The sequence below is a fragment of the Oncorhynchus mykiss genome, chromosome 15 (assembly GCF_057628025.1).
Source record: "Oncorhynchus mykiss isolate SJ-2025 chromosome 15, ASM5762802v1, whole genome shotgun sequence".
Taxonomy (NCBI): Eukaryota; Metazoa; Chordata; class Actinopteri; order Salmoniformes; family Salmonidae; genus Oncorhynchus; species Oncorhynchus mykiss.
The window spans coordinates 375,381-387,500 of NC_143036.1; the positions used below are offsets into that span (position 1 = coordinate 375,381).

The 12,120-nt window shown below is 46.5% G+C and overlaps 1 protein-coding gene across 3 annotated transcripts in view; it reads left to right on the forward strand.

The window, feature by feature from the left end:
* The first annotated feature begins 7,585 nt into the window (after positions 1-7,585).
* phex (phosphate regulating endopeptidase homolog, X-linked) overlaps positions 7,586-12,120 on the forward strand; it is a 12,893-nt gene continuing 8,358 nt past the window's right edge. For all 3 annotated transcript variants that reach the window (XM_036945615.2, XM_036945617.2, XM_090199217.1), the window contains exons 1-5: positions 7,586-8,381; positions 8,970-9,026; positions 9,098-9,259; positions 9,374-9,457; positions 9,582-9,808. In XM_036945615.2, the coding sequence (XP_036801510.1) occupies positions 8,258-8,381; positions 8,970-9,026; positions 9,098-9,259; positions 9,374-9,457; positions 9,582-9,808 (654 nt within the window). In that variant the 5' untranslated portion in view covers positions 7,586-8,257. The remainder of the gene's footprint in view (positions 8,382-8,969; positions 9,027-9,097; positions 9,260-9,373; positions 9,458-9,581; positions 9,809-12,120) is intronic.

Sequence of the window (12,120 nt, forward strand, 5' to 3'; positions counted from 1 at the left end):
AAGGAAGACACACGGACACTCACTGAAGGAAGACAGACACACTCACTGAAGGAAGACAGACACTCACTGAAGGAAGACTCACACACTCACTGAAGGAGGACTCACACACTCACTGAAGGAAGACTCACACACTCACTGAAGGAAGACAGACACACTCACTGAAAGAAGACAGACACACTCACTGAAGGAAGACACACGGACACTCACTGAAGGAAGACAGACACACTCACTGAAGGAAGACAGACACACTCACTGAAGGAAGACAGACACTCACTGAAGGAAGACTCACACACTCACTGAAGGAGGACTCACACACTCACTGAAGGAAGACTCACACACTTACTGAAGGAAGACAGACACACTCACTGAAGGAAGACTCACACACTCACTGAAGGAAGACTCACACACTTACTGAAGGAAGACAGACACACTCACTGAAGGAAGACACACGGACACTCACTGAAGGAAGACAGACACACTCACTGAAGGAAGACAGACACTCACTGAAGGAAGACTCACACACTCACTGAAGGAGGACTCACACACTCACTGAAGGAAGACTCACACACTTACTGAAGGAAGACAGACACACTCACTGAAGGAAGACACACGGACACTCACTGAAAGAAGACAGACACACTCACTGAAGGAAGACAGACACACTCACTGAAGGAAGACACACGGACACTCACTGAAGGAAGACAGACACACTCACTGAAGGAAGACACACACTCACTGAAGGAAGACAGACACACTCACTGAAGGAAGACAGACACTGACTGAAGGAAGACACACACTCACTGAAGGAAGACAGACACACTCACTGAAGGAAGACAGACACACTCACTGAAGGAAGACAGACACACTCACTGAAGGAAGACAGACACTCACTGAAGGAAGACTCACACACTCACTGAAGGAGGACTCACACACTCACTGAAGGAAGACTCACACACTTACTGAAGGAAGACAGACACACTCACTGAAGGAAGACACACGGACACTCACTGAAGGAAGACAGACACACTCACTGAAGGAAGACTCACACACTCACTGAAGGAGGACTCACACACTCACTGAAGGAAGACACACACTTACTGAAGGAAGACAGACACACTCACTGAAGGAAGACACACGGACACTCACTGAAAGAAGACAGACACACTCACTGAAGGAAGACAGACACACTCACTGAAGGAAGACAGACACACTCACTGAAGGAAGACAGACACACTCACTGAAGGAAGACAGACACTCACTGAAGGAAGACTCACACACTTACTGAAGGAAGACAGACACACTCACTGAAGGAAGACACACGGACACTCACTGAAGGAAGACAGACACACTCACTGAAGGAAGACTCACACACTCACTGAAGGAGGACTCACACACTCACTGAAGGAAGACACACGGACACTCACTGAAAGAAGACAGACACACTCACTGAAGGAAGACAGACACACTCACTGAAGGAAGACAGACACACTCACTGAAGGAAGACACACGGACACTCACTGAAGGAAGACAGACACACTCACTGAAGGAAGACAGACACTCACTGAAGGAAGACAGACACACTCACTGAAGGAAGACAGACACTCACTGAAGGAAGACAGACACACTCACTGAAGGAAGACAGACACACTCACTGAAGGAAGACATACACACTCACTGAAGGAAGACAGACACACTCACTGAAGGAAGACAGACACACTCACTGAAGGAAGACAGACACACTCACTGAAGAAAGACAGACACACTCACTGAAGGAAGACAGACACTCACTGAAGGAAGACACACACTCACTGAAGGAAGACAGACACACTCACTGAAGGAAGACAGACACACTCACTGAAGGAAGACAGACACACTCACTGAAGGAAGACAGACACACTCACTGAAGGAAGACAGACACTCACTGAAGGAAGACACACACTCAGTGAAGGAAGACAGACACACTCACTGAAGGAAGACAGACACACTCACTGAAGGAAGACAGACACACTCACTGAAGGAAGACAGACATTCACTGAAGGAAGACTCACACACTCACTGAAGGAAGACAGACACACTCACTGAAGGAAGACTCACACTCACTGAAGGAAGACTCACACACTCACTGAAGGAAGACAGACACACTCACTGAAGGAAGACACAGACACACTCACTGAAGGAAGACACACAGACACACTCATTGAAGGAAGACAGACACACGCTGTTAGAGATCAATTTATGCAACCCATCATCATTGGTGTAAGTATGTGTGGGAGAGAGAAAGTGGTTTAAACATGCATATGACAGTAGAATGAACTGGAGAAGTGAATGTCTGTGAGAGTGAATGTCCGTGAGTGTGAATGCCTGTGTACAGAACAGAAATGCAAAAGTGTACAGTTGGCCTCTCCAGTAGTGAACATCCTTCAGACATATTGAATACTGGATCTAGAGGAGTTGTGTTCTTCCTGTCAGACATATTGAATACTGGATCTAGAGGAGTTGTGTTCTTCCTGTCAGACATATTGAATACGGGATCTAGAGGAGTTGTGTTCTTCCTGTCAGACATATTGAATACGGGATCTAGAGGAGTTGTGTTCTTCCTGTCAGACATATTGAATACGGGATCTAGAGGAGTTGTGTTCTTCCTGTCAGACATATTGAATACGGGATCTAGAGGAGTTGTGTTCTTCCTGTCAGACATATTGAATACTGGATCTAGAGGAGTTGTGTTCTTCCTGTCAGACATGGAGGAATGCCAAAGCTATTTTAAGTAGTTTTTTTCCCAGTGAGTGGTTAAAAGGAAGACATGTGGAATCCAGTGTTGTCCTATCAGAGAGGAATCAAAGGTTTGCTTTTTAGTTAGCTATGCGATAGTATTGTGTGAGCAATGATGGGACCAGAGTTTTATAATCAGGTCACATGGTGTAAAAACAACTCCTGGCCTTAGGGAGGATGAAAAGCCTGTCAAACTGCAGCAACTTTGTACTTGTTCATATGAATTATATTTTATAGACGGACTAGGGGGGGTTCCTATACACAGAGAAAGCAACATGATTGGACAATAAAACTCACAGGGCTGATCTTGCTTTATACAGGATTGTATCATGTAGTCATGCCCTATGCAACTGTAGGCTTAATTAAACATGAACTCGGTCTGCTTTTGTGTTTATTGATTCATTGCAGTTAATAATTTAGGATTGAAAAGGTCTAGGTAGCCTAGACAGCCCAAGTTTGAAGAAATTACCAAATTTGATCCCATTCACATTTTCTCACAAATGGGCTATAAATACATGTTACCGATCTGGCTAGAGGGACATAGAATAAATAGCCTGCTCTATTCCATGTAGCAGCTGCTGTTCTTAGTAGCAGTTGATAAGACTGAACAATTTGATTGTTTCCATGTAATCCAGCATGTCAGATGGCTGGTGTTTATGAATATACTGTAGGCTAATACATTTCTGGAAGAGTTTTTGCTTGTGTCTGTCGGGAGTGATGTCTTATCACGTTTGCTGAATAAATACCCGCTTTGATGCGTTGTGCCCGCACGCGTGACCTGCGATTTCCTTGAATCTGATTGGTCCGGACACTGATGATTGGTCAAGACAAGAGCCTTCAGCACTACGATGTGAAGGGCAGAGATATTGTGTGCAAGTTGACAAATCTTCTGGTAAATCGGTCTACAAAACAGCTCTTTACTCATCATTTTAACATTTTGCGTAAACTAAATCAAACATGGGAAAGGATTGGAAAGTGCTGATGCCGCCTCACCACACATTTTCTGGCAGCCCTGAATGGAATTGTTATAGACAAGTATGGGAGCGCAGCTAAATTGTCTCAATTAGCTGTGCTACATTAGCTAGCTGACTACTATAGCTAACTGACTACTGTAGCTAGCTGACTACTGAAGCTAGCTAGCTTCTCTACAACGATTTGATGCAGTCAAGAAAGATACTACCAGATGGTATGATAGAACCTATGACAGCAACATGTTTGTCTAACTAGTGCAAGTCAGTTTGGCTACTTTCCCACACACAGACTGTCCCACACACAGACTTTCCCACACACAGACTGTCCCACACACAGACTGTCCCACACACAGACTGTCCCACACACAGACTTTCCCACACACAGACTGTCCCACACACAGACTGTCCCACACACAGACTTTCCCACACACAGACTTTCCCACACACAGACTGTCCCACACACAGACTTTCCCACACACAGACTTTCCCACACACAGACTGTCCCACACACAGACTGTCCCACACACAGACTGTCCCACACACAGACTTTCCCACACACATACTGTCCCACACACAGACTGTCCCACACACAGACTTTCCCACACACAGACTTTCCCACACACAGACTTTCCCACACACAGACTGTCCCACACACAGACTTTCCCACACACAGACTGTCCCACACACAGACTGTCCCACACACAGACTTTCCCACACACAGACTGTCCCACACACAGACTTTCCCACACACAGACTGTCCCACACACAGACTGTCCCACACACAGACTTTCCCACACACAGACTGTCCCACACACAGACTGTCCCACACACAGACTTTCCCACACACAGACTTTCCCACACACAGACTGTCCCACACACAGACTTTCCCACACACAGACTGTCCCACACACAGACTGTCCCACACACAGACTGTCCCACACACAGACTGTCCCACACACAGACTTTCCCACACACAGACTGTCCCACACACAGACTGTCCCACACACAGACTTTCCCACACACAGACTTTCCCACACACAGACTTTCCCACACACAGACTGTCCCACACACAGACTGTCCCACACACAGACTGTCCCACACACAGACTTTCCCACACACAGACTGTCCCACACACAGACTGTCCCACACACAGACTGTCCCACACACAGACTGTCCCACACACAGACTTTCCCACACACAGACTTTCCCACACACAGACTGTCCCACACACAGACTTTCCCACACACAGACTGTCCCACACACAGACTGTCCCACACACAGACTGTCCCACACACAGACTTTCCCACACACAGACTGTCCCACACACAGACTGTCCCACACACAGACTGTCCCACACACATACTGTTCCACACACAGACTGTCCCACACACAGACTTTCCCACACACAGACTTTCCCACACACAGACTTTCCCACACACAGACTGTCCCACACACAGACTTTCCCACACACAGACTGTCCCACACACAGACTGTCCCACACACAGACTGTCCCACACACAGACTGTCCCACACACAGACTTTCCCACACACAGACTGTCCCACACACAGACTGTCCCACACACAGACTCTCCCACACACAGACTGTCCCACACACAGACTGTCCCACACACAGACTTTCCCACACACAGACTTTCCCACACACAGACTTTCCCACACACAGACTTTCCCACACACAGACTGTCCCACACACAGACTGTCCCACACACAGACTTTCCCACACACAGACTGTCCCACACACAGACTGTCCCACACACAGACTGTCCCACACACAGACTGTCCCACACACAGACTTTCCCACACACAGACTTTCCCACACACAGACTGTCCCACACACAGACTTTCCCACACACAGACTGTCCCACACACAGACTTTCCCACACACAGACTTTCCCACACACAGACTGTCCCACACACAGACTGTCCCACACACAGACTGTCCCACACACAGACTTTCCCACACACATACTGTCCCACACACAGACTGTCCCACACACAGACTTTCCCACACACAGACTTTCCCACACACAGACTTTCCCACACACAGACTGTCCCACACACAGACTTTCCCACACACAGACTGTCCCACACACAGACTGTCCCACACACAGACTTTCCCACACACAGACTGTCCCACACACAGACTTTCCCACACACAGACTGTCCCACACACAGACTGTCCCACACACAGACTTTCCCACACACAGACTGTCCCACACACAGACTGTCCCACACACAGACTTTCCCACACACAGACTTTCCCACACACAGACTGTCCCACACACAGACTTTCCCACACACAGACTGTCCCACACACAGACTGTCCCACACACAGACTGTCCCACACACAGACTGTCCCACACACAGACTGTCCCACACACAGACTTTCCCACACACAGACTGTCCCACACACAGACTGTCCCACACACAGACTTTCCCACACACAGACTTTCCCACACACAGACTTTCCCACACACAGACTGTCCCACACACAGACTGTCCCACACACAGACTGTCCCACACACAGACTTTCCCACACACAGACTGTCCCACACACAGACTGTCCCACACACAGACTGTCCCACACACAGACTGTCCCACACACAGACTTTCCCACACACAGACTTTCCCACACACAGACTGTCCCACACACAGACTTTCCCACACACAGACTGTCCCACACACAGACTGTCCCACACACAGACTGTCCCACACACAGACTTTCCCACACACAGACTGTCCCACACACAGACTGTCCCACACACAGACTGTCCCACACACATACTGTTCCACACACAGACTGTCCCACACACAGACTTTCCCACACACAGACTTTCCCACACACAGACTTTCCCACACACAGACTGTCCCACACACAGACTTTCCCACACACAGACTGTCCCACACACAGACTGTCCCACACACAGACTGTCCCACACACAGACTGTCCCACACACAGACTTTCCCACACACAGACTGTCCCACACACAGACTGTCCCACACACAGACTCTCCCACACACAGACTTTCCCACACACAGACTTTCCCACACACAGACTGTCCCACACACAGACTGTCCCACACACAGACTTTCCCACACACAGACTTTCCCACACACAGACTGTCCCACACACAGACTCTCCCACACACAGACTGTCCCACACACACACTGTCCCACACACACACTGTCCCACACACAGACTGTTCCATGGTTCCAGCAGAAGGTTTGTAACTCTCCACATGGTTCCAGCAGAAGGTTTGTAACTCTCCACATGGTTCCAGCAGAAGGTTTGTAACTCTCCACATGGTTCCAGCAGAAGGTTTGTAACTCTCCACATGGTTCCAGCAGAAGGTTTGTAACTCTCCACATGGTTCCAGCAGAAGGTTTGTAACTCTCCACATGGTTCCAGCAGAAGGTTTGTAACTCTCCACATGGTTCCAGCAGAAGGTTTGTAACTCTCCACATGGTTCCAGCAGAAGGTTTGTAACTCTCCACATGGTTCCAGCAGAAGGTTTGTAACTCTCCACATGGTTCCAGCAGAAGGTTTGTAACTCTCCACATGGTTCCAGCAGAAGGTTTGTAACTCTCCACATGGTTCCAGCAGAAGGTTTGTAACTCTCCACATGGTTCAAGCAGAAGGTTTGTAACTCTCCACATGGTTCCAGCAGAAGGTTTGTAACTCTTCAGATGGTTCCAGCAGAAGGTATTTGAGCTGTCTCTTGTAAGTGTCTGAGGGTAGCATATAGGGAGGGGAAACGTGGGAAAGATAAAGAGAGGGAGGAGACAGAGGGAGGGAGGGGGAGTCCACTTTGAGCAGGAGAGTCAGACAGAAGTAGGTTGAACCACAGTTTGGAGAGGATTATGGCTAGAGAGAGAGAGATACGGAGACAGACAGAGAGAGAGTGAGTTACAGAGAGAGAGACGGAGGCCGACACAGTGAGAGGGTGGGAGAGAGAGAGACATACGGACACATACACAGAGCAAGAGGGAGGGAGAGAGACAGAGAGAGGGAGGGAGGGAGAAAGAGAGAGACATACGGAGACCGACACAAAGGGAAGGAGGGAGAAAGACACAGAGAGGAGGGAGGAAGGGAGAGACATACGGAGACCGACAGAGGGAAGGAGGGAGAGAGACACAGAGAGGGAAGGAAAGAGGGAGAGAGACACAGAGGGAAGGAGGGATAGACACAGAGAGGGAAGGAGGGGGAGAGACACAGAGAGGGAAGGAGGGAGAGAGACACAGAGAGGGAAGGAGGGAGAGAGACACAGAGGGAAGGAGGGAGGAAGGGAGAGACATACGGAGACCGACAGAGGGAAGGAGGGAGAGAGACACAGAGAGGGAAGGAAGGAGGGAGAGAGACACAGAGGGAAGGAGGGAGAGACACAGAGAGGGAAGGAGAGAGAGACACAGAGGGCAGGAGGGAGAGAGATATAGATTTGGAGACCAAAGAGGTGGCCGAAAGTGAGGTAGTGTGAGCGTCTGTTTTGATTGGAGACATGGAGATGGAGCCTCTAGGTGTGTGTGTTTCTAAACCAGAACAAGGAAACAGTCGTGTCCTAAAGGCTGCGCTGGCCGCATGTGTGTGTTTCTGCATCGCTCTGCTGCTTGCTGTCATACTGGGTGAGTAGACTCACTACTGTTTTACACAGAGTTACACTCACAACCTCTTTCCCTGAGTGAGTTTAGTCTTGAAAAAGCTGGTGTTGCAGTAACTGGAGTGGTTGAGGCGTGTGTTGCTGAGGGTGGGGTAGAAGTGGTAACTATTATGTCCTTGTTATTGTATGAAGCCAACATTTTTGTGGTGAAATGTTGTTTTAATGATATATGTTTCTGTAGATACAGTACACACACTCCTGTCTTTGGTCATGCAAGTGAATAGACAATGGCTATTTTATTTACTTTGGTTCTTTTTAACGTGTGTGTGTGTGTGCGTGCATGTGCGTGTAAGCTGTTTGGCATATGTGTTATTAAAATGGAGTCAGCTTTCTCCATGACACTCAAACCGTAAACAGCTGATGACTGCGTGAATGTCTGTGGGGGTGGGGGATTCCTTTTTAGGTCAGAGGGACACCATATAGGCAAAGAGTGAGAGAGAGGTCAGGTGGTAGTGGGATTGTTTCAGGACATACTGTATATGTCTGTTTATGATTGTATGTGGGTTTGGGGGGGTATGTTGTAATCTTCATCAGGTCTCATCCTTTTCCTCAGTTTCCCAGAGAGCCAATCAGGATGTCTTCTGCTTAACTCCAGAATGTATTGAAGCAGGTAGGCCCCACCCACCTTACAGGAAATTGTTGCATGTAGAATGTTGCAATCAACTTGTAATGTGTGTGTAGCTGGTTCTATCCTCAGTAAGATGGACCGGGCTGTGTCTCCCTGTGACGACTTCTATGGGTTCTCCTGTGGTAGCTGGCTGAGAGACAACCCTATTCCTGAAGATTCCTCTTCTTACGGCGTCTACCCCTGGTTACGCCAACACGTTGATATCACACTCAAGGGTGAGAGAGAGAGAGAGAGAGAGAGAGAGAGAGAGAGAGAGAGAGAGATGAGCCCATACACACTCTCATACCCTGACTACACTCCCCCACCTCTAAATGTTGTCTGAGTTGTAGATTTGCTGGAGGCTCCATCAGACTCAGATGAGATAGAAGCTGTCAGGAAGGCCAAGGTCTTCTACCGCTCCTGTATGGACGAAGGTAACCTACAACCACACACACACACACATGAGGAAGCCGAGATGGGAGCTGAGGTTACATGAAAAGCATCAAGTGCTATAGTGGTACAAAGTGTGTGTTTGTGTGTGTGTGTGTCTATGTGTAGCTATATTGGAGAAAGTGGACAGTGGTCCTCTGTTGAAGCTTTTACAGCAGCCTGAGTTCCACTGGCCCGTCCTGGGGGAGGGGCTTGGGGGGGAGTGGCTCTGGTCACCAGGACGATGGGACCTGCTGCAGACATTGGCTCAGATTAGGAACCAACACAGCAAGAGTGTTCTGATTCGATTATACATCGCCCCAGATGACAAGAACTCCACCAACTACATAATTAAGGTGACCCCTCTGACTGAATGTATGTGCATGCGTGTGTGTGTGCACAACCAAGACAGCTTCCAGGCTTCTGTAAACATAGATAGCATTAACTTCTTATCGTGTAGTTGGACTAGGCCTTGTAATAACTTATTCTGTATAAAGACCAAGCATGGTATATCATACACTGCATTTGAGGAACAATGGGAAAGTAATTCTGCTTTGAAAGTTGAGCCAGGCTTTGTACTAACTTATCATTCTGTCTCTGTAGTTGGGCCAGGCCTTGTATTTACGTATCATTCTGTAGTTGGGCCAGGCCTTGTATTTACGTATCATTCTGTAGTTGGGCCAGGCCTTGTACTAACTTATCATTCTGTCTCTGTAGTTGGGCCAGGCCTTGTATTTACGTATCATTCTGTAGTTGGGCCAGGCTTTGTACTAACTTATCATTCTGTCTCGGTAGTTGGACCAGGCCTTGTACTCACTTATCATTCTGTCTCTGTAGTTGGGCCAGGCCTTGTATTTACTTATCATTCTGTCTCGGTAGTTGGGCCAGGCCTTGTACTAACTTATCATTATGTCTCTGTAGTTGGGCCAGGCCTTGTATTTACGTATCATTCTGTAGTTGGGCCAGGCCTTGTACTAACTTATCATTCTGTCTCGGTAGTTGGACCAGGCATTGTAATAACTTATCAATCTGTAGTTGGACCAGGCCTTGTACTAACTTATCATTCTGTCTCTGTAGTTGGACCAGGCCTTGTATTTACTTATCATTCTGTAGTTGGGCCAGGCCTTGTATTTACTTATCATTTTGTAGTTGGGCCAGGCCTTGTATTTACTTAGCATTTTGTAGTTGGGCCAGGCCTTGTACTAACTTATCATTCTGTCTCTGTAGTTGGACCAGGCCTTGTACTAACTTATCATTATGTCTCTATAGTTGGACCAGGCATTGTAATAACTTAGCATTCTGTAGTTTGTCTTGTAATAAGTCTTGTAATAACATATTATGTTGTTGGACCAGACCTTATTTTTATTTTTATTTTACCTTTATTTAACTAGGCAAGTCAGTTAAGAACAAATTCTTATTTTTATAATAACTTATCATTCTGTACTTAGACCAGGCATTGCAATAAAATATTATTCTGTCTCTATAGTTTACCTTGTCATTACCTTGTAATGACTTATCATGCTGTCTCTGTAGTTGGACCAGGCTTTGAACTAACTTATCATTCTGTAGTTGGACCAGGCCTTATAATAACTGATCATTATTTATCTGTAGTTGGACCAGGCCTTATAATAACATAGCATTCTGTAGTTGGACCAGGCATTCTAATAACATAGCATTCTGTAGTTGGACCAGGCATTCTAATAACGTATCATTATTTAGCTGTAGTTGGACCAGGCCTTATAATAACATATCATTCTGTAGTTGGACCAGGCCTTATAATAACGTATCATTATTTATCTGTAGTTGGACCAGGCCTTATAATAACATAGCATTCTGTAGGTGGACCAGGCATTCTAATAACATAGCATTCTGTAGTTGGACCAGGCATTCTAATAACGTATCATTATTTAGCTGTAGTTGGACCAGGCCTTATAATAACATATCATTCTGTAGTTGGACCAGGCCTTGTAATAACATATCATTCTGTAGTTGGACCAGGCCTTGTAATAACATATCATTCTGTAGTTGGACCAGGCCTTATAATAACATATCATTCTGTAGTTGGACCAGGCCTTATAATAACATATCATTCTGTAGTTGGACCAGGCCTTGTAATAACATATCATTCTGTAGTTGGACCAGGCATTCTAATAACGTATCATTATTTATCTGTAGTTGGACCAGGCCTTATAATAACATATCATTCTGTAGTTGGACCAGGCCTTATAATAACGTATCATTATTTATCTGTAGTTGGACCAGGCCTTATAATAACATAGCATTCTGTAGTTGGACCAGGCATTCTAATAACATATCATTCTGTAGTTGGACCAGGCCTTATAATAACTGATCATTATTTATCTGTAGTTGGACCAGGCCTTATAATAACATAGCATTCTGTAGTTGGACCAGGCATTCTAATAACATAGCATTATTTATCTGTAGTTGGATCAGGCCTTATAATAACATAGCATTCTGTAGTTGGACCAGGCATTCTAATAACGTATCATTATTTATCTGTAGTTGGACCAGGCCTTATAATAACATATCATTCTGTAGTTGGACCAGGCCTTATAATAACTGATCATTATTTATCTGTAGTTGGACCAGGCCTTATAATAACATATCATTCTGTAGTTGGACCAGGCCTTATAATAACATAGCATTC